The sequence below is a fragment of the Melanostigma gelatinosum genome, assembly GCF_949748355.1.
Source record: "Melanostigma gelatinosum genome assembly, chromosome: 6".
Classification (NCBI taxonomy): domain Eukaryota; kingdom Metazoa; phylum Chordata; class Actinopteri; order Perciformes; family Zoarcidae; genus Melanostigma; species Melanostigma gelatinosum.
Genome location: NC_136639.1, coordinates 16,828,659 through 16,851,425, shown reverse-complemented (window position 1 = coordinate 16,851,425; position 22,767 = coordinate 16,828,659). Strand labels below are relative to the sequence as shown.

General features: G+C 43.2%; 2 protein-coding genes across 2 annotated transcripts; one reads left to right on the top strand and one right to left on the bottom strand.

Annotated features, from left to right (window-relative positions):
* Nucleotides 1–6,344: 6,344 nt before the first annotated feature.
* On the top strand, nucleotides 6,345–18,243 carry smarcad1a (SNF2 related chromatin remodeling ATPase with DExD box 1a). Its single transcript, XM_079270633.1, has 23 exons — nucleotides 6,345–6,796; nucleotides 7,586–7,724; nucleotides 7,808–7,943; nucleotides 8,215–8,284; nucleotides 8,551–8,642; nucleotides 8,982–9,074; nucleotides 9,712–9,790; nucleotides 9,915–10,606; nucleotides 11,193–11,389; nucleotides 11,792–11,882; nucleotides 12,382–12,481; nucleotides 13,071–13,130; nucleotides 13,643–13,718; nucleotides 13,870–14,005; nucleotides 14,184–14,315; nucleotides 14,558–14,653; nucleotides 14,920–15,037; nucleotides 15,136–15,251; nucleotides 15,665–15,853; nucleotides 15,951–16,069; nucleotides 16,397–16,579; nucleotides 16,819–16,925; nucleotides 17,373–18,243. Exons 1-23 carry the CDS (start codon nucleotides 6,688–6,690, stop codon nucleotides 17,432–17,434), a joined length of 3,192 nt encoding a protein of 1,063 aa, XP_079126759.1. The 5' UTR covers nucleotides 6,345–6,687; the 3' UTR covers nucleotides 17,435–18,243.
* A 633-nt stretch (nucleotides 18,244–18,876) lies between these two features.
* prf1.5 (perforin 1.5) lies at nucleotides 18,877–22,097 on the bottom strand. Its single transcript, XM_079269520.1, has 5 exons — nucleotides 21,851–22,097; nucleotides 21,248–21,520; nucleotides 20,869–21,140; nucleotides 20,185–20,326; nucleotides 18,877–20,056 (listed from the first exon to the last, which is right to left on the bottom strand). Exons 2-5 carry the CDS (start codon nucleotides 21,512–21,514, stop codon nucleotides 19,169–19,171), a joined length of 1,569 nt encoding a protein of 522 aa, XP_079125646.1. The 5' UTR covers nucleotides 21,515–21,520; nucleotides 21,851–22,097; the 3' UTR covers nucleotides 18,877–19,168.
* Nucleotides 22,098–22,767: the final 670 nt, after the last annotated feature.

Here is a 22,767-nt window from a genome sequence, read left to right as displayed (position 1 = left end):
GAGCAGAAAATCGAGTGGAAACAAAAAGTATGATGAGGAGAAAGAGAGAGGGGGGATGAAGGTAAAACAAGTTTGGGGTGTGCACATAAGATAAACGTCCCCTCCTCTTTACCTCATGCTTGGCTGCTCCAGGATGGAGAGAGAAGGAGAGAGGGAAAGAGGGGATGGAGGGAAGAATAGAGGGTCACACTAGACAGTGGGGGCTTTGTGGGCACTTATCAGAGACTGATGGCGAAGCGGTGGACACGGAGTGGAGCCACAGTGAATAGAAAGGGACGCAGGTGTGTGTGTGTGTGTGTGTGTGTGTGTGTGTGTGTGTTTCTGTGCGTGTGTCTTTGACTGGGTATGGGGAAGATAAATGAGGAAAGAAATAATAGCAGGATGACGCAAAGAGAGGAACTTGGGAAGTGCAAAAAAATGGTGAAAGAGAGGAAAAGTGGAGAGCGCAACAAGCAGCAGCAGAGCACCCTGTAGATCACTTTACCGACCTGAATGCACCTTTAGGAGAGACTGAGGCAGAGAGGGAAGGAGGGAGCACAAGGACAGCAACAAAGAGTGAGAAGGTCAAGAAGAGGTATATGATATGGAGGGAGAGAAAATGGAAAGCGGAGGAGGTAAAGGGCCGGAGAAGATTGGGTTGCACACTAGAATTGCAGTTTCACGTCCATCAAGGTGGTGTTTCACAGAGAGTCACTCTGCTGTGAGTGTCAGAAGAATCGGAATTCTTTTTTTTTTAAATGTGAAAGAGAAGTTCGTTTTTACACTCTCACGATTCCTGTGGACTTTTCTTGTTGCTTACTTTCCAACTCCATCGCTCACTTTCACTTTCCCACCTACACACACACACACACACACACACACACACAGACACACAAACACACTCAGTCAGCAGCAGCTCCCAGCTCCCCGTGGTGCGCCCGCTGAGAGGGGTCATGTCAGACATCAACTCCCGTCGCGTCAGCTCTTTTTCTCCCACAATTCAACACAGCTGAGGCTGTCACCAATAACCTCCCTTCCCCCCGAAAAAGGCCCAGACACTGGCCCCTAACATTCACGGAGACAAGCACATATTTACGATATATACACACATAAGTCAAAATGCACACACACATGCTCATTCACACGCCTTATCAAACACACACACACACACACACACACACACACACACACACACAGATTTCATGTGTTTAGGCTTCCCAGAGGAGACAGACCCCCAACTGGTGTCCACCAGCAGGGTTGCTGGTCCCGTGCTGACATTCCCATCTCAGTCGTCTCAACCTCCCTGCCAGCTTACAGAATAGAGACACCGGAACACACACGCACACAAACACAGCTCGTCTGACAGCTAAAAGAAAAGCTTTTCCAGTTTTTCATTCTCTTCCTGTCCACCTCTTCTCTTCTCTTCTCTTCAGACATTAACTTTGTAAATGAGTAGAGATGCACATTTTGTGTTGTCTCCATATGCAATTATTAAACTGGAAGTGGCCCCCCCAATAAATGTGTATGTACCTTAATTGCAAACTCTCACAAACTGCTGTCAAATATGATGACATGTCGGTATATTCCGTGATATCCAGATAGCTTTGCTATTAGCAAAAATTAGACTATTTCAGACAAATAGTAATACTTTCCAATTGGTGAACAACTAACTAAGTTTGTCTGCAGTGATCAAAGCCAAATATTGCAATATGTTTGCCTGTGTTTCAAATTTGCTTTTGAAACTCTGAAAATTCAATTTTCAGTCAAATTCAATGCCATTACCTTCATGTTTGTCGGGCATTTCTACATCTCAAGGCCAGTCTAAACTGGAATGAAGACGATTAGAAATTAATGAAAGTGAGAGTGAACATGGGAGTCATTTTGTAATTGTAGATATCTTGACTCTCCATATTTTGAGCATGATTACACCAAGCAATCCAAACCGCTGCTTGGCACTTTTAATTATATATATATATACATTACAAACCTTCCTGACGAAGTAGAATAATGAATCACATAGCTCATAATATTATATGTCTAAATGACAGAGACATAATTGGCATAATTTGGCTCAAACACTTTGGAGACAGGGAGACAATGCAAAGGCATGCAGAGCCAACAAAGCTCTGTCTGAACAACATTCTGTTAGGCAGCCTGGGGATCAGTCATTGTCCTCCTGTCTTTCTGCACGTCTCCTTCTGCTTAATTAAAACACTGTGATAATGTGACAGACTCAACAAAGTTGACTGCGGCCACTGATCTCTGCTGCCATATAGAAAAGACTGGATAACAAAGGGCAACCTCTTAGTTACACCAAACGGTTTTTTTCCTTTCTGCCACGATTGTAATAATAATAATCCACAATCATAGCTAAGAACGCAATATCATGATAAATTCAATGAGCAGTGTACAGCATCAAAATATGAATGCATGACAGAAATGTATGACAAAGATGAAATCAACATTGTTTGATGAAGAGTGCAAACAGGAGGACAATACGGAGGAATGCTGCACGAACAAAGCTCAGTTTGACTGATGTTCTGTAAGGCAGGAGGATCAGTCATTGTCTGTCTGTGATTGGTGGGTTGTCTCGACTTCTCCGCAGCATCACCTCCAGCAACATGGGAATTCTCCCCCGCTGCTGTTTCTCTTTGCCTGCAGAGAGAGAGAAAGGGGTTACATGAGTGACGACTAAACAAAAGCGGTACAATAGAAGTCAAATGAGTGTTTGATAAGTTATCTGACTGCAGATATGGAAGAGGATCTGAGGGTGTTTTGATGGTATCGACATGGAACTGTACAAATTATGAAGCTATCCAAAGGAAATAGTGCTGCTTCTATCGACTGCTGTGTATGTGCGGTACATTGCTGCATGCCCCAAACTCTCTATTGAACAGGCCACAATCACTTCGGCCAACTTTACGCACCAAAAGTAAAATCATATTGTTCTTGGAATAGTTTTGCCTACTCAGCTAGTGTGCAGCAATGTCAACAACATGTATCTAAAGTATATTTAATTCTGAATGAATGAACAGAAACTGATGTTCATGTTCGTATACTAGTTTTGCCATTAATTCATCATGAGTCATGCATTGGCTATGCATAAGCTGGGCTTAAGTTATGTTCTGTTATGATATTGTATGCCAAAAGTGAAAGTGGCGAGGTAAGACATGTGATTAAAGTGATACTACACTAAACATCTCTATTATCTCTATCATTATCAAACACTCACTTCTTTACGCTTGAAAGTTGGTTGGTGGAAGTTAGTCGTTCCCTCCTTCAGTTCAGAGAACAGCAGTTGGGCTCAGCTTGACTTTGTCAGCTACAACAGATTGCAATGATGAAAAGAGTCGCCACATCTGTAAAAATAAAAAATAAACTTACACAGCTCCTACAGCTCTTCTATCTATCTATCTATCTATCTATCTATCTATCTATCTATCTATCTATCTATCTATCTATCTATCTATCTATCTATCTATCTATCTATCTATCTATCTATCTATCTATCTCTCTATCTATCTATCCATCCATCCATCTCTGCTCTCTGTCTGTCTCTCACTTCCTCTCACCATATCAGTTATTTTTTAAGATGAAATGTCCTCTGACCTTAGAAAGAGCCTTCATTTGGGGTTGTGTGTGTTTGTCTCTCTGTGTATTTCTCAGTGGCTGGGGGTGGTTACATCCCAGACGTGTTACCACGGTGACAAGGTGCTCCCTGCCGCCGTCGGGTCTCGGCCAAGTTGGGCGCCATGGTGACTGGATGGTGACAGACTTTGTGACGAGTCCGCTGGGACACCGTGGTTGGGTCAACCTTAATAACACACACATAAGCAGACACTCATGCAAGGCATGCACGTACACATGTACTTGACACGGGCATGTCATATAGAACTGTTAGGCAGAATGAACACACATATTTGCATATTACATGCATGTACAGTATAGTATGAGAAGTACTCACACATACAGTATGCACGCTCAACGCCAACCCGCTGGATCTGTCTGTGCCAGTGTGTGTGTGTGTGTGTGTGTGTGTGCATACTGATGTGGTTGCATGCATTTCATGTGACTGTTGACATTAAATTGAACATTTGTTTTCAAAAGCAGCAGTGTGTCACGCCACCTGCTTCCCTTTTGCAGTGTAAATTATTTCAGGCTTTTATCTCAGTTATCACCTCTAGCCAAAACATCCACTAAAACATCCACAGTGTTCATCACTGCTGGTGTGTGTGTGTGTGTGTGTGTGTGTGTGTGCGTGTATGTGTGTGAGTGTGTGTGTGTGTGTGTGTACATGCTAATGACTTGCCTCTGTATTGAGACTGCCTGGTAATTTATATTTCTTTGCATGTGTGCCTGCTTCTCTGTGTGGGTGTGTGTGTGTGTGTGTGTGTGTTTCACATAGACATCCATGTCAGCAAACACACATGCAACAACCCTGACAAAAGAAAACAAAGGCAAAAAAAAAAAATGTGCATCCTAATGCAGATGTAAGACGTGCACATACATACGCACACACAAAAACCTTGACCAGGAGGACAGGAGAAGGCAAGGAGCCACAGTTTGAGCATCCTGCTGTGAGGGGTCATGACCCCTATCAGAGTCTGTGTCAGTCTGCCTATTGTGCCCGGGGTAGAGCACAGACACACACACACACACACGCATTAACTTACATGGTCTCCATGACGATGGTAGGGGGCGACAGTAAGGCGGCACGATGGCGCTTTGGTGTTCTGATGAGAGGACCCAAGCTCATCATCATAATACATTCACTGTATCTGAGCAAAGTCCAGGTGTAAGTACATAAGAGGGATTTAGGACAGCATAGGGGGCTCATCTCATGCAAGCAGTGTGATACTGTACATTGTGTTCAAATGTACATTGTAGTTTGATATTTCCTTTTGATCAGCCACCAAACCCTAAATGTAAAGACTGTTGTTGTTGTTTTTTATTTATTTTGTGAATTTTCAATAAAAACGAGGAGTAAATTGTACAAGACAGTGAGGCTGAAGATATGTTAGTGTGTGTGTGTGTGTGTGTGTGTGTGTGTGTGTGTGTGTGTGTGTGTGTGTGTGTGTGTGTGTGTGTGTGTGTGTGTGTGTGTGTGTGTGTGTGTGTGAGTGAGTGAGTGAGTGGCAGGGAAGGGGGGTAGCTGCCATTGACCATCAAGAGATACAATGCCATTGTGGCTCCTGAGGGAATTAACGCGTTATTGTGAGTCTGTTTAAAATAAAAATGTACATGTTATCTTTAATGCGATCCTGTATAAAAATGGCATTCATTTGAACATGTTGTAATTTTTATCAACTTTGACAGACTAATCTGTGTCAGTGGACATGCGCAACTCTTTCCGAAAGCCAGACAACAAGAGAGCAAAGACCACGTGGCGGAGTGAGGATGCTGTTTTGTTTTCAAGAAGCCATTTAATTTGAGTTAAACTTTAAAATAGCCGTTGAACAGCTCTCATTCGACCTTTTCCAGATTAAGTGGGAGTGACTTCAATTTCATGTCTAGTTCTTGTCTTAATCATAATAATCACAATCATGTTCTATTCTTTTCTGCCCTGCTATATTGTCATCTAGTCCACTCCAATCAATATTTTGTGACTAAACTTGCAATGAGACCCAGAGACCCAGCACAAGAGCTTGTTATTGGAAGAATAGGACCTCAGACGCAGCATTAAAGTATAGTTGTATTGTCGGTAAAAGCTGTATTTGTCCTCCAACGAGAGAACACACCCTCACACAGATGAAGAACTTACAAAGGGGCAGTATTCAATACTTGCAGATGGACCTCTTCACATACCCTTATCCCAACTTAGATAATATATGTATTTGCTGCCCCCTTTTGATCAATAAATGTATAACAGTCTCTCACGAGTGTTGCTTCTGGTGGACAACAGGCCACTTTACTCTCAGAAAACAGTGTAGGCACTGTGCATGACTCATGTCCACAAGTCACGTTTCATCGGAGTTTATCCAGTCCAACAAGCTGTGTTTAGCTTCTTGTATAACCTCTCATCCATTGACTGTGTACAAGAAGGTTTCATACGCGATGTTGGACCGACTGACAAGATAGTTCCCTTTCCATTCTTATCACCGCTAGTGGAATACACGTTTAGCACAGTGTAACACCATGAGACCATGAAATCTCATCGACTAGACTACAATCGTAAGTAAATAAGAGAGGCCTCAGGGGAACAATAAAGCAATTAATGTATCGCGTTATACTATTAAGCCTGTAAAACAGAATTTGAGCAAAACCGGAAGTATGCTACACTGTATTATCTTGACTCATCCGTGCGTTTCCGCTCACCCCTCACTCCGACCAATAAGTGGAACTGGCATAGCATCCTCCAGGGCCGATGGAGTTCGCGGGAAACCGGTTGTAGTCGACATACAAAGGCATAATTTGATCCCAAATTACACAACCTCCTTTTACACTAACGCTAAATCAGTGTGTCATTAATCGACCCATTTCAAACTGTCACGGTTAAAAACCGAGTAGTGACACAGCTCAGAATCGCCGTCTTTCGGGAAGTGCTGCCCTGTCTGCTATGCTAACGTCGGACGTTTGTTAGCTACGTTAGGTAGTCTCATTGGCTAACCGTGTGCGGAACATTGTGCTTCATGCGACAGGACACAGAAGATACTGCTGACTAGAACGAGACAAAGGGCTGCCGCTGTCAGACACGAACAGACTGTTAACATGTTCAACTTAGACCGTTTTCGTTTTGACAAGAAGGCAACGACGATATTAGATTTAGACCAGGATAACGGGTCTAAAAGCCCAGAGTCTGAGAAGGAGAACAAGCCAGGTAACTAGCAGATGCTAAGCTATTTTATGATGCTGTTAGCCAGATGTGTCACGTATGCTATCATCAGCAGTAGTTGAGTAGCAGGGTTTTTATCAACATGCTGTGTTTTGCTGCAGGTCAGAATTACTATTTCCTACAGTAATATTTGGGTGACCCCCATGGAGCCAAAACTCTCATAGTTTCTGATGTAAATTGAATTTCAACTTCTAAATCACTACAGTGCGATTGTGTGCCTTTGTTGTAGCTGGGAAATATTGGTTAATCCAAATATCACAGCATTTTGAAGTCAGTGTGTCAATGTCAATAATGTGAAGGTATTTTAGAAACAGCCATTGAAGCTTTGAGACTGTCACCTCTACTCTGTATCATTTAATATCAGGAATAATATACACTCGTTGTTTATAAGTCGTCCAAGTAGGTCAAAAAGAGAGGTGTCTGGCACATCTTAGCATTTTATACACAATCCCAAAGCCTACCAGAGGTCTGGTCATTATCCTCAGCTGTCACTCTCCTTGCCCCCACTTGTAACACAGACACTTACATTCAAATTGTAAGTAAGGCTCACTTAAAGTCTACAGTATTTGAATGTCATGATGAGGACATATTTTCATATGTCATGACAGCAGCAGGACATCGACACATGCCAGCCTAACCCAAGTAGCTGCAAACCTTGCAAATGACAAGACGGCATACTCGTATGAACACATTTTGAAATGCATTCCCCTCATCTTGCATCTGATACTGCAGCGAATGCATCAGCTAACTTGTTTTTAACATTTTGCTGTCCAGCTCAAATGAAACCGGTCAAAGCCACACCAAAGTCCCATGCCCGAGGAGTGGTTTTTGAGGAAGTCATTACAATAGACTTGGAGGAAGATGAGCGCCTCTCTGAAACAAATGCCAAAACAGCATTAACCAGCAAGTCCAAGTCAGTGTAAACTGAAAGAAAAACATTTTTCACATTCATGCTGAATCACACTGCTTGACAATATTGTTGTGTGTCTCCTCCAGGTATCCCACAGGGAAGTCATCCAAAAACGTGGCATTGGATCACACAGATGAGGACGACGACGACGACGAAATGGATGAGAAAATGAACACAATACTGGAGATGTTTCCTCAGTTGACGAGGACGGAGGTGCTGGAAGTGAGTCAAGATAACAGGCGTTGCAACTTCTCACCGTAGAACACTTTAGCATGGAAATCCCAAGACAGCTTGCACGATCCGTTAGTCAAAACTATCTTCATTGATGTTACTGACATGATTATACACTGACTTTAGGCTCACATGTTATCATGATTAAGTATTTAATTGATCTAACAGCCAGCTATAATCTGGACACTGTTCATAAAACACAATCCCTTTTAAATCTCCTGTTTTTCTCTGTTTAAAGCATTTTGTTTTGTTCCATTTCCAGGTCATTGGGAGCACAAGCACAACGGAAGGTGCTGTTGCTGCATGCCTTTTAAAGTTTGGTGATAAAGAAGGTAAATAGTAACTTTGTTATTAGCACATTAGCTTAGTTTATAATCAGAGAAATGTTTGCTTTTTTTGTGTTTATAACGTGTTCAATCATCTTCGGCTCATTCTCGGTACCATGAAGCAAATTCAAAACTAGCAAGAAATTATGAACGAATTTAATAATTTGATTCAAATATGGGAAAATGTTGCAGCAAAAGCCCAGTGCTGTGAATTAAAGATTCATACCTACCTAGTTGGCTCCCTTTGACCGCACTGTCTTTTGTCTTCTCAGCCCCAGACCAGGGCAGGAAGAGGAAGCATGACGGATCCAGCAGCTCTAAGTACAGCGGTGAGGTTCAAACCAAGAGGACCAAGACAACAGTGGTGAGATTACTAATGATAACGTCATGGTTTAAAACAACGGCTTAAAATGTACTGGTACATATGTTCAAGAGCCTGACGTTTTAGCTCAGAGTACAGCTAAAGCCATTTTAAGTGTTTGTACTGCAATTCGGCGTCTTACATCCTTACACTTTAACGTACTGTTTACACTCATCCTACACTGCACACGTGCTACTGTTGGGTTTGTTGCTCCTTTATGTCCCAAAAACAAAGGCTTTCCCTTTAATACCAATTGCAAATCTCAGTAAGTTTTGATTTAATTTAAGTGGTAAGGTGTTCCCCTCAGCTTTGTATTCACCTCGCTTGTCTTAAAACCAAAAGGTTTCTGATGAGGACGGCGGAGAGCCAAGCTGGGAGAAGCAGGAAGGCATGGTCCGAAGACTACAGAAAAAGTTTCCTGACCAGGACAAGGAGGTGAGGACGCACAGACACTTGTCCCTGTAACGCATGAATCCATTTGACATTCATTTTAAGTCTCATCTGATTCTACCCTCTCAAACTGTTTATACTCTGATAACACGACACTGTGTTTGTGATTTCACATGATACAGTATAATGTGATGTTACACGAGTCCAGCACCAGAAGCCTTGCAGCTTCAAAAAACTCTTGAGCACCCTCAGCTCTCTTTAAGTTTTATGCCAAATCATGCGGCACTTAAGCCATATTTCCATTTAATATTTTCCTAAAAATAATCAATTGTATAACTAACTCATTTCCTAAATTCATCAGAACTGTTTAAAGCAAAAACCAATGATGTCCCAAGTCGTGTATTTGTCCAGTGATTATCACGGTCCGTTTACACGGACAACAAGACGGTTGGAATTATATTTCCGATCAGTGTTGAGCCTTGTTTACCGGCTGCTATGAGAAAATAAAAGAGCAAAAATGTGTTCAGGGCCCTCATGAACTTGAAATGATTCCTCAACCAAAAAAATGTCTTCACAGCCACAATGAGAAGAGAAAAAGTTGTCTATTTTTGCAAGGCTGTTTCTGGTCACAGTGCTTCCTGTATTTTAGTTCTGACTCTTGCTGATGTCTGTCTTGTTGCAGGAGCTGAGGCTGATGCTGCAGGAACACGACTGGAATGTTGCGGATGCGCTGCTGGTTCTACAAATGTTCTCAGACCCAGGTACAAACGCAACAGACCGTCAACTGAATCGAGCCATCTCTTCGCTGACCTCATGTATGTGTGTTCTGAACTGATTCTGACACAGACTCGGGCTCAAGTTGTTTTTCTTTTTTTCTGTTGTCAGATGATACCAGTGTCAGCTCACGTGACACAGAAGAAAATAAATCGAAGAGTAAAGACAAGTCAAGCCAGATCCACAGGAAGTTGAAGCACCACAAAGATCACAGAGCCAGTAAAAGCAGGAGAAATGAACAGGACCACATAGTAATTAGTGAAACAGAGGAGGAGAGTAAAGATGACACGGACGCTACAAACGATACAAAGGACAGTGACGATTCAGACTCGGGCCACAGTGAAGGTGCAGAAATCAGAAGTAGCACTTCCACTGTGTCTACATGGCTTGCAAAAAGTTCTGACTCTGTATCCTCCTCTTCTGTCAAGAAAACGACTACCTCTTCCTCCCTCAAGCCAGCCTCCTCTTCCGCCACTGCTCAGATGCTGTCCAGATTTGCCAGTGGGACCAGTATAGCTATGAAGCAGGCAGCAGAGAGAAAGGCAGCAGAGAGAAAGAGGAAGGCCTCCTCAGACGAACATGTCAGTTCTGAGGAGGAAGATGACGAGGAAGCGGTGAGCAGTGAGTTTGAGGAGTCTGACGAAGAGCTGGATTCTAAAGGCGGCATGACTGATCTGGAGAGAGAGATGCTCAATTTCTTCCGGGATTCATCGATCGATGAGCTGTCGCTAATCGCTGGGTGCTCTTTTAAAAAGGCCCAGAAGATTGTGGAACTGAGGCCCTTTGATGGCTGGCAAAGCCTGGTGAGAGTGCGTGTGTGTGTGTGCGCAAACAATTAAGACAAAAAAAACATGAAATCGCCATCATGCAGGTGATTCCTTTCTGTCAAATAAAACTGTTTGCACGTTATCAATGGGAAACGTAAAAACAAAGAGCGCGAGTCGGTCGGTCCTGCTACTGAACGCCTGTAAAATGACGTTGTGACCTGTTCCTTTTCAATCACACTGTATTTACTTATTGAGCGCCCCACACCGCTGTCCTCCGTGTAGAGACGAGACATTCTTCACAAGCTATTGAATAGCAGAACTCTTCAACTCCTGACATACTATCTCACCTCATGTTTCTTTTCCATTTACCAAACGTCATCTGTTATGGTGCATAATAATTATGACAGCGTGTCATGTTGCAATAATAGGGCACTGAAATATTTACTATCTTTGTATAAACCAAACTCAACGACTGTGAAGTTATTCAGTGATTCTCAAACATGTCCCTATCCACTGTCTTTCAATGACTCCACTACTAATAGATTGTGCAGAAGAAGTCAATGGAGTCTGTCTCAGTCCTCAACATACTGTGTGAATTCTAACCATATCCTTTCCTCCTCAGGTCGATGTCTTCATTAAGGACAATGGATTGTCAGACTCTCTACTGCTCGGCTGCAGAGTTGTCCTCAAACAGCGGAAGGTCGTCCTGGGGCTGATGTCCAAATGTAATACCATTTCCTCTAAAATGGTCAGACAGGTCACCGAGGTGATGGCGAGGGGCACAAGGGCCATGAAACAGCCTGGCCTACTCAACAGCCAGTGAGTGAAATGCACTTTAACACATACTGTAACTAGAAATGTGCACACTCGGTAGAGTTCAGATCTCGACCAGGTCAGTCTGCGACGACCACGGCTTTAATGATTGAATGAATACAAACCAACAATTTTGTAACCCCCCCCCCCCCCCTCCCCCCATTTAGACCGCCAGCGTATCAACGAATCGACATTTTTCACTCGCACAATGGACACTCATTTTCATTCATGCTGCTGTACCAAGTCCTTTTTTTTTTCTTTTTCTTTTTTTTCTGACAATACACAATGTAAACGTGGCACTAAATACATTTATCGATGTTTTGCTACCTAGGTGGAGCAGTGAGCGCTTGGTTACCTACAGTATGAATGAAGGATCCAATTCTTTCTCTGTTATTTGTTGTCTTTCAGGTTACAGCTGAAATCCTATCAGCTGATTGGTCTAAAGTGGCTGCTGCTTCTGAGTGAGCACAAACTCAGTGGCATCCTCGCCGATGAAATGGTAAGGCACCAAACCTGTGGGAAGTGACGAGCTTCACCACCAACATTCATGAGGTGTTGAGCACAAGGCCAAAGTCAAAAACGAATAAAACATTTAATAAGCCAAGCAGGATAGCAGGCGCTTACAGCTTGTTTAAGTCGCCACTTGATGAGTGTTACTGCGCCTCCATCAAAGCGGGTGGTTTTGTGTGGATATGTAGCCGTCCTATCCTGCAGGTGAATAAACAGACAGTACATGGAAGAAAGAAGAAGTGTACAAGCAGCAGAGAGTTAGAATTGTTGCCGTAGCCCCAAGACGGTGAGAGAAGCGTGAACTTTGGTTTGTATGGTTTAGTAAAGCTGCTGTGCTGTCGAAGTTTGGATTATTGCTGTTTATACTTATCATATGAAACGGATGTTCAAATCTTTTTTTTTTGTGTGTCTGTCCACCTGGCTCTTTCTTTATCTTTGTGTGTGATATCTGACTGAGTCTGTGTCTCTCTCTTCTTCCCTCCTCTCAGGGTTTGGGGAAAACTATCCAGGCTATCGCGTTTCTGGCCGAGCTTTACGAGAAAGGAATACACGGTCCTCACCTCATCACTGTCCCAGCCTCTACATTGGGTAATTATTGGTTTCTATAACAGAGATTCTCTTATCACCTTGCCTGTTTCTCTGGTGTATATGAACTGTTTGCTTGACTTTGCTATTCAGACTAGGCCTGAACAGCATCTATTTTTTCACCACAGTGAGGAGCTCACCGCTCATGCTGAAGGCTAAACTATAGAGAACATGTTGATAGTTTAGCCTTCTGCTTATTCAGACTGGCAGTTGAATATAATCATGTGTATAACAAACTGCTTTTGTTGTTGGAAGAAGGTTGAACCCAAAATACCCCCAAAAAGTGGCAGAGGCATTTTTTTTCTAGTCCTGTAACGTTATCCGCACCACTCGCAGTCGCCATCTTTCTCAGCTCCGCTGCCTTTTCCACTAGTGGAGATTGACCTCTGGTGGTGCATGCTGTGCACCACAATACATCACATCAATACAGCACCATAGAAAGCGGAGCGTCAGTATGATTTTCAATACAGTCATATTTACAGTCTGACTGCAGTATTCAAGTGTGTTGAACTTGTTGTAGCTCATTTTTCCTTTGTAATATGAATACTAAATCAAACATTCATCTGTGACTTCTGCTCATTGTGTCTTGCAGATAACTGGGTCAGAGAGCTGAAGCTGTGGTGTCCAACCCTCAAAATTCTCGTCTATTGTGGTACGACTCCTTTTTCTTCTCTTCACATTGAAACCTCACATTTAGTTTTCCTAACCTGAACCCTGTTCTTGATGTAGGAACCTTAAAGGGTTACTTTGATATTTTTCTACCTGGACCCTTTTTTTACCCACATTTTTGTGACTAAGGGAGACGACCATTTTTTATATCGGTCTAGTATTGAGAGATAACTGTTAACCGTGAAATGAACTGCGAGGGCAATTACACAGCGTCACTGTAATGTTGCGTCTACCTAGTAAGTGTTTTAGTAAGTGACAGACTCAGATTATTGTGTATCTGACAACATTATGGAAATAAAACACCCACACCTGTGGCCCCTCGACACTAAAAACATGTGGAATAAGGTTTAGGTTTAAAAACACCAAAGTAACCCTTTTGAGTGTTCAGTGTCATCAAGCATATGTTCTGATACTGTGCTATTGTCGGCCTGTACACAGCTCTATGCAGGGCCTTTTCATGGTTTTGAATAGTGTGTACTCGTATGTTCTACGCAGGAAATGCGGAGGACCGCCGCTACCTCAGACACGACCTCCTCAATGGTGACGTTGACTGCAACGTCATCGTGACCACGTGAGCAAACACACACCGCCTGCTTCAGTTTTGACAGATTGCAGAGTGCTTGTGACTAACGGGGGCATTAAGAGCCTGAAGCGACTTGTCACTAATGCCTACACACAAGCTTTTGTTTGATTCCGTTTTGCTGGTGTGATTTGGTTTACAGGTACAAGATGGCCATCGGAAACGATAGCGACCGCAGCCTTTTCCGTAAGCTGCCTCTGAAGTATGCTGTGTTTGATGAAGGTCACATGCTGAAGAACATGAACTCTCTGCGCTACCGCCACCTCATGGCTATTAACGTTAGTTCACCGACATTGTCTCATGTATTTTCTTCCACCACCACACGCCTATTTCTGTAGTTTCTTCATATCGCTTATAATAATTTTTCTTCCTATCTGGAAGTATTGCACCTAACCGTGTAAGCTCTCACTCTCTCACTCTCTCTCCCTCCCTCCCTCCCTCCCTCCCTCCCTGTAGGCAGAGCATCGCTTGCTGCTGACAGGAACTCCTGTACAGAACAACCTCTTAGAGCTGATGTCTCTTCTGAACTTCATCATGCCTTCCATGTTCTCCAGCTCCACTACACAGCTCTCCAAAATGTTTTCTATGGTGAGACTGCTATGCTTTTCGAAACTGGAGAGACGGATATCTCCGATTACAGCCACACTCCTGGTACTTCATTAAATAGCAGGCTGTGAGAAGAGACATCTTCTAGTGATTGTCTCTTCGAGCCTTCCACGAACTTTTAGTCCCTTTTTAGAATCATTTCTTTCATAGAAACAACAAATAATTTACCTTGCAAGTTAAATAGCCACCCCAAAAAAAGTCTACATTTTTCTGTCGTGTCTCAGAATTCCCACGAGGAGCAGAGCTGCTTTGAGAGGGATCGTATTTCTCAGGCCAAACTCATCATGAAACCTTTTATCCTCAGAAGAGTCAAGAGCGACGTGAGTTGAAGTTGAAGTTACAGATCTGTATTGTGTAAATACTATGTATATGAAAGTAAGTGTGTTCTGTAAGGACCTGTGGCAAACCTTCATCGTGTTAGAATCCAATGAACATGTGGATTCATTCTGTTAATCAGAGAAGAAGCAGGAGTCTCCCATGACAAGCGCACATCACCATTTGCTGAATAATGCTAACAATGAGAGTAATCGTCGTTCAAACCCTGCGTAGGCATTATGAGTAACTTGTGTTCTTTCCCCTTTTCCAGGTCCTCAAGCAGCTGCCAGCCAAGGAGGATAAGGTTGAGTCCTGCCCGATGAGTGAGAAACAGCAGGTTCTCTACCAGAACCTCTTTACCAAATTCAAGGCTTCTATTAGTGGCGAGAGTAAGGCTGATCTACTGCTCCTTCTTGTACATCACTATCATGTTTTGTGCAAATCACAGAAAGGAGCGTTATTTCCCTCTCATGCTCTTTCTTTGCAGAACGCGAGTTGTGTAATGTGATGATGCAATTGAGGAAGATGGCCAACCACCCGCTGCTTCACAGACAGTACTACACCACAGAGAGGCTCAAAGCCATGAGCAAACTCATGCTCAAGGTCGGTCGTACTCGCATCTTTTCTGCTGTTTGTTCTTCTTGTATCTAAAGGCTTTAGTCAAGAATCATCTCTTGAGCTGTTCCTGCGAGGCTTAGCTTGCTGGCACACTCAAGTTACTGTTTGCCATCTTAAAGATTTTGGACAATGGGGAATTGCATTATCCAAACAAGTCGAATAACAATGAACATGGAACATATTCACTCTAGTGAAGCCATCTTTATTATGCCACAACAAGATGGAGATATGCAAAGCATGTTTGTGTTCACACTATACTGCATTTTCATTGTTTATTTATATTTTTTATTTCACACCAATGTCCCTCCTTTTGCTCTACCCTCCGTACCATATTTGGGGTGTTTCTCCGTCTCCTCTTGTTAAATATTTCCTCCATTCTTCTTTCTCTCCCTCCACAGGAGCCAACCCACTTTGAGGCGGACCCTGCTCTGATCCAGGAGGACATGGAAGTGATGTCAGACTTTGAGCTGAATCGCCTGTGTCAGCAGTATTCCTCCATCGGCTCCTACCAGCTGGAAAAAAATCTCCTGCTTGACTCTGGGAAATTCCACCACCTCACGGAGCTGCTGGCCTCGCATAAAAGCAAGGTAAACACAAATGTGCAGAGCCGGGTCTGTGGTACCTGCAACGGAGGAGTGCAGACTGCATAGCACTACGGAGGTCAACTTTCCTTTCATCTTCCAGGGAGACCGAGTGGTGTTGTTCAGTCAGTTCACCATGATGCTGGACATTGTGGAGGTGCTGATGAAACATCTGAAGCACCGTTACATCAGACTGGATGGATCCACGCCCATAGCAGAAAGGTCAGCGTTGTGCAGTACACTGAAATCAGTTTTAGCCAACAAGGCAGTATCATGAAGCATAACTGCATTAACTCTCACATATATTTAGTCATCCTTTCTACAAACTGCATAGTTGTCCTTATACACTGCGACTCCGGCATTATGCTTAGCATGATGCTGAGCTGATATATTGGTTAACCTTTAGCTGATGTGCGTCTTTTATTCTAGCTGTTACTTCTGGGTGACAAATTAGGATTTCAGGTTCAAGCAATGTTTGGTATTGAACTCCGTCACCATAACATGAATTGTGTCTCGTGTAGTTGCTAAGACGTTTCCTTTGTCCTGCAGGATTGGCTTGATTGATGAGTACAACACGGATCCTGACATATTTGTGTTCCTGTTGTCAACACGTGCTGGTGGCCTGGGCATCAACCTCACCTCGGCTAACGTTGTCATCCTACACGACATCGACTGCAATCCCTACAACGACAAACAGGCAGAGGACAGGTGTCACCGTGTAGGCCAGACCAAGTGAGATATAATCTGTGAATAGTACTCGGGTGTGTTTTACCAGAAGAGGTCTTGTAATTGGAAATCTCTCTTGATTCATGTCGGCAATTAAGCAGAAAACACTTCGGCTTCATGCCGACAGATTCTGATAAACTTCAAATCTCAAAATAATCCAGCGGGTAAAAAAATATTCCTTTTCAGAACGGTACTTAATGTATTTATAACCTGTAGTGACTAATGTACCTCCCTGTGGCTGTCAGGACTGTAAAGGTGATTAAGCTGATCAGTAAGGGCAGCATAGAGGACTGCATGCTGCACCTGAGCCAGAAGAAACTAAAGCTGGAGCAGGACATGACTGCTGCTGAAGGTAAAGAGATGTGCACTCATACATACGCTTTCTTAACTGCATGGACACAATTTCTGTAATAAATGCATTCAATTGATTTTTTATTTAACGATGCAATCAGTCAAAACAACGAAAAAGCAGGGTTGATTTCATTTGGGAGTGCTAGCCATCAAGGCCTAAGCTCTAGCACTTAAACCTACTCCTCAGATAACACGTTTCAAAACGTTCAGGAATGAGGTCAAGCAGATTCCAGAACTGCTCCGTTTGTGATGGCCCACTTTGTGTCAAGCCTATGAAGAGAATATCCTAAAACAGCCTAAACCCTGCAGAGATGGACTTAAGTATCTGTTTAAAGTTAAATGATATATCTAAAGGTCAAAAGTATAGAAAACTATCAGTTTGAAGCAGCTAACCTTCTGAATTCTTTTCAAATGAAAGAATAAATGAAGCGTCGTGTGTGTTCTCCAGGTGGCGAGGGGACCATACCTGAAGATATGGCATCTTTGCTCAAAGCCTCACTGGGACTGTGATCCGCAAACATGAAACTTGAGACTGTACAAATACATCCATGATGGCATTCGTTTGATTCTGGCTAGACGTCAGTGTTGTGACTGAAAACACACTTTTCTGTCCATTCTGGAGAAACTACTGAGAACGATACGCTGCCATGAAAACGAGTTCTGTAGCTGTGCCTAAAACACTATTTTTACATGCACACAGTTTTTGCTCCTACTTTGATGAGATCGATATCTAAAGGTGGAACAATCATTTTGCCATTTTAAGATGTAATGAACTTCACATGTCAATGCAAGGACTCTCTGTAGAAAGTGTTTAGAAGTTCAGATTAAACCGTCAGTAATGCAGCATGCGTTGGAGTACACCAAGGCGCTCGTTTGAACAAAAGTCAATCAATTAAGTTCACATGCAGTCGTATTTATTCACGTTCAGATAAAGGTACTGAATGCTACCAATGAAATTTGTGCAAAGCGATGGCGCGGTAGATTTCTATCCCATCCTTCATACCTGACGGTGTTGCATCTTTCCAGTTGACGGATGATGCAAGGGCGGACTGATTGACCTTTGTAGACCGAACATACACGGTTGTGTTGGTAAAGTTAATGAATTCAGTACAAAAATACCCGTTTCTTAATTGAGTGTCAAACTCAAAGATGAAATGGAATGTGTTGAGTTGGTTTCTTTGTTGTTTTTACTCCGTTAAATATGTTGAGCTAAGCGGCACATTCATACTGTGTAAGTGGCTTATGTGTTGTCAGTGTACAAGTGTTAAGTGTAAAAGCTTTTACTCGGTCATTTGTATGTTTGTAAGGTTCCCCTTTTAACTGAATAATAAAACTTGGAATAAACGTTTGTGTGGTCGTGCCTACAGTGATTCAGCAGGAGGAGCTGCCGATAAGAAAATCATCTCTTATTCTTTCATCACGTAGGAATTGTTATTATTACACTGCCAGTGGTCTGGCAGCAGATGAGAGACCTGCACCTTTCTTACACCAGTGTTGGCATCAACATGGTCTGTGGTTTAGACTAATCTTTTTAAGAAATATTAAATGGGAAATCACCCCCTTTGAGTTTTGTTATTGAACAGCAGTCTACTAAGAGCATTATTTATGATGGTCATTTGTTAAAGAATGATCTAAATGTGAAAAAATATAAACCTTTTCTAATAATACGGTTTAATGATATTCAGATCTAGAGACTAAGATACAGAATAGTTGAAATCCAATTGTTCTGAGTTACATGAGTGGTTCTTTTTTGTTTTTTCTTGAGTTATTAAGTCTGTTGTATCTGTATATAGACATCTGCCACTTCAAAGAAAAGAGTAAGTTCGTAGGAATGGTGTTTGTGGTTGTCAATGCATTATCTATGTATGCTGCTGAATCAGACTTGTTCAAGGGGACATACAACAGTAGCCTAAATGTCCTACATCAGAATCACTTTATTTGTGTGTAGCGGATGCACAAAGACTTAAACTTCCGTGAGTTAATACTGAAATATTAAAAGTAATTTACATGAAAAAAAAAGCAACTGACCCAACAATTACAGAAGTTGTATGTGAGAGAAGGCGGGTGTTTGTTTGGCATATACAATGTTGACAAATGATTCCAGTTCAAATGAATGGGAAATGACAGTTTACTGGCTTTTAGCCCTTAAATCTGATACTTGAAATATATTATATTAATAATAATATATATATTCACATTATGTGCGAAGAAAATGCTGAAATCTACATTAACTGATCTAATAATCTACTCAGCATTGGGGGAGTACCGTCCACACCTGAAGCCTGTCAAGTGAGCATCACATTTGATGGTGTAGGTGAAATAGAGCACTCCTTCGCTCAGCTGACAGCTTAGAGCGTGAGTCCCTCGCTCGGGGAACACCACGCATCTACCCGCTACGTCATTGTAGAACACGTCTCTATCCCAGACTTCAAACCTCAACACCTGACCCAGTTCCACGGATCCAAAGTCGTAAGTCGCATTCCACACTGGGTCGTCGTTGTCCATCACCGTCTCGGTCTCCTCGTACATGCCGTTGTAGAAGATCTTCACATAGGCGTCTGTTTTCGTGAAGCTGTCCGCCCTCAGACCTGCTCCTCTCTGGATCTCCAGTCTGAGAGTTCCTCTGCCGGCCCGTAGAGGACAGCAGTTATGGTCCAGGTTGGGAGTCGGTGAGCAGCTCTTGAAACCGACCTGGTTCTCCTGCAGCTGGTTCTCTTTAATGTAGTCTGTGACGATGCTTTTCAGATTAGCACTGATCTGGGAGTCCTCCACCAGGTGGTGCAGAGGGAAGATGGCGTAAGAAACCACATCAGGGTTGTCGTGGAGGCTGCTCATCCAGCTCCGGTACGCTTCAGATGGGTCCTCCTGGTAGAGGATGTCGGGGAAATACCTCTCCCCTCCGATGACCTCAATCTTATGGGTCATGAAGCCTTGGTAGAAGCCCATGCTCATGTTGCCCTTCAGGAGGTCATCGCACTTGTTGGAGAAGGAGGCATTGCCTGGGATGAAACCGAGGGCCATTCGGAGTTCAACATTCAGGCAGCTTTTGATGTCCGACTCAGAGAAACCCTTCAGTGTGGCCAGGCAGGTCCTGAAGGCGGTGATTCGCCTCACCTTACCACCAAGCTGGACCTAGGAGACAAAAACAAATCATCAAATGAAGGCTTTTTACGTTCCTCCCTACGCCATTATCTTCAGTATTGTTAGCACGATGCAAAAAGACATTCTAAGGCAGGAAAAGAACACTATTGACCACTGACCTGGTGTATGTAGTGTGTTCCATATGTGTCTATCAGCCGTCTATATAGGGCTCTGTTCTGGCTTGTATTGAAGCTCTGTGGGAGTCTCTTTAGATGCTTCGTGAACTCTGCACTCAGCTGGGGATGATCAGCCAGTCTGTAGCTGAAAAAACAAAAGGCAAGTGGAGTTCAACCATAACACTGTGAAGATATAATCTTCACTCTTAACGCAATAAACAGTCAAGTTCACCATAAGGTACCGTAAGCTGTTTTAACTTGTAACTCTGCAAAAATAATTATTCCTAATTTCGAGCCCTTTTCTTAAATGATGCTCTTTTCAAAGTTTAGACCAAAGGAACACCTGCACACATCTGTGACATATAGAGAACATTTTGTTTCTTTACATGCAGGCGATGTCTGAGCTTGTATCAGCAGATAGCAATATATGTAATATTAATTTTGTAACTGGCATTTCCACAATAATATCCATGTTGTCAACATTAAATACTCTGATGTAACAAAACCAGCATTCCTCTGCTATACTCTACTACGTATATAGATGGAAAAACAATTCATTCCAAGCCTTTTACCTTCTTATAAGAATATATTTTATAGTCTAATTAATACGATAATCCCAGTATGCATCAATCGGCAAATTACATATAACTGCAAAGGTCCATTTTATCCAACCCCACTCCTCTTTACCTGTAGTAGGTGCAACTGATTTCATGGATGGCAAATGTGGCCTTGTCCACGCTGTGCTGCGAACGGGCAAACTTTGCCAACTCTGAGCGGCTTCCTCCCAGCACTGCCCTGCCGACGTTTTCTAAACTCAAGCCCAGGCCCCAGTTGTTGTTAACCAGGGAGCTGGAGCTCCGCAGCAGGGAGTCCACAGAGTGGTGGAGGGCACTGGAGAGCTGCTTACTGCAGCGGCTGAAGGGACGCCAGTCGAGCACTGCAGCTGGGAGCCTCTGAATCTGAGGAGGAGAGAAAAGGGCAGGATGTTGAGTGGGGGATGCAGGTGGACTGAGAGTATAGTTAAAGACAAGAGGGGACAGAGAAGGCTGAGCTTTATAGTTTTCACCTGTCCTCCTTGGAAGCGGTTTGGACACAGTGTACAGGTGTGGTTGTCGGCCAGATGTGCTTTGACATTTATGACGTAGGCCCCCGTGCGACGCATCCGCACCACATCAAAACCCTCTCCTGCCAGGTTGTGACCCGGGACGAAGGGGGCTTTCTCACACGCTGACCCTGAGCCAACCCAACAGCCCTGTACCCTGCAGACCTCCAACATGACCAGTAAAGTCAACGTGAACACGGCGTTGCTCCGTTGGTATCCTCCAGCTTGCATGGTTGCCTAAATGTAACAACGCACAGAGGGATGAGAGAATGGTGGGTTGAGTCTACTTCTTGGCTATCAAACAAGTGGAGTGTCTCATATGGAGCCCATTGTAAGCAGTCACATATTTCACCTGTAGTTATAATGAATTTCCACAGGTTTACCAGTGAGCAGACCACAGAGTGGTTGCTCATAGCGACTTCATGATCATAGATTAGATGATTTATGTCTGCTACACAGTAAATATAGATGGTCTTTTAATCGTCCCTGCTTTATAAACTGGAGTAATCCTGCCACAGTTGTGTCAACCCTAAAAACGTGCACCACAGCATGAACATGCACTCTTACCTTGGACTGTAATCCGTGTATCGTCCTTCAGATTGTGTCAGGCTGTAGATTTCTCTGCCTGCTGAAATTCCTCTGCAGATTTTAACAGGCAAGACAAATGCATTGGTTGTTCCTCCCTCTTTTTACGAACCCCATCGATGGTGCAGCTCACTGTAAAAGATGAACTGCAAACGGACTAGACTGCTGATCCTGCTGGAAATGAAATCACGGTTGAGAAAGCTTTTGGCTTTACTGGCAAGCTGCGCTGGCAGCCCGCTGGGTGCACACTTTTGTCCGTCCTATGAAAAATACCATAGGAGGGAGTTCCCCTCCTTCAGGGCTGTCTCTCTGGCTCTCTTCCTTTCTCTCTCTCTCTCCCCAGGCCTTCATTTCCTCAGCATGAGTGGGTTTGTTTTCATGTTCATGACCCAGCTCTATGAATCCCTCACAGCTGTGTGTGTGTGTGTGTGTGTGTGTGTGTGTGTGTGTATGTTCGCGTGCATGTGTGGGGGCGGGAGATTCTTTTATAGTCACGAGAGAAAAGGATGCACATTGTTATGATCACTCTTTACGGGAAATGGCGATGTGCATGTGAGCGTACAGTACATGTGTGTCTGTCACTGTGTGTGTTTTTGTGTATATCATGTCTGAGCCAGCCTGTCTGTGTACTGGTAACCTGAGCAAGGCCATGAGGTGTTGGTGGTTTTCTCAGTAAGGTTTGGGAAGATAAGTGTCTCTCTGTTCAGTGTTTTATTTAGAGGACCAGTCTGTGCTTCGGTGCCATGTTTACAGATTCATGCAACCTTGAACGTTTGAGTTCACATCAGCTGATAGTTTAGTATATTGTACAAACATCAACACTGCGCGGTGTAGATACAATTTCAGTCATCATGTGTTTGGATTTAGCTCAAAAGATTTAACGCCATTTCTTTAGTTTG

Excerpts from the sequence above, each read along its gene's own strand:
- prf1.5 (XM_079269520.1), bottom strand. The coding sequence starts at position 21,514 with ATGCAAGCTGGAGGATACCAACGGAGCAACGCCGTGTTCACGTTGACT. Across the intron at positions 21,141-21,247 it reads ACCGCTTCCAAGGAGGACAG|ATTCAGAGGCTCCCAGCTGC; the intron begins GTGAAAACTATA and ends TCTCCTCCTCAG. Across the intron at positions 20,327-20,868 it reads ATCAGTTGCACCTACTACAG|CTACAGACTGGCTGATCATC; the intron begins GTAAAGAGGAGT and ends TTGTTTTTTCAG.
- smarcad1a (XM_079270633.1), top strand. The coding sequence starts at position 6,688 with ATGTTCAACTTAGACCGTTTTCGTTTTGACAAGAAGGCAACGACGATA. Across the intron at positions 11,883-12,381 it reads GCATCCTCGCCGATGAAATG|GGTTTGGGGAAAACTATCCA; the intron begins GTAAGGCACCAA and ends CCCTCCTCTCAG. Across the intron at positions 14,006-14,183 it reads GCCACCTCATGGCTATTAAC|GCAGAGCATCGCTTGCTGCT; the intron begins GTTAGTTCACCG and ends CCCTCCCTGTAG.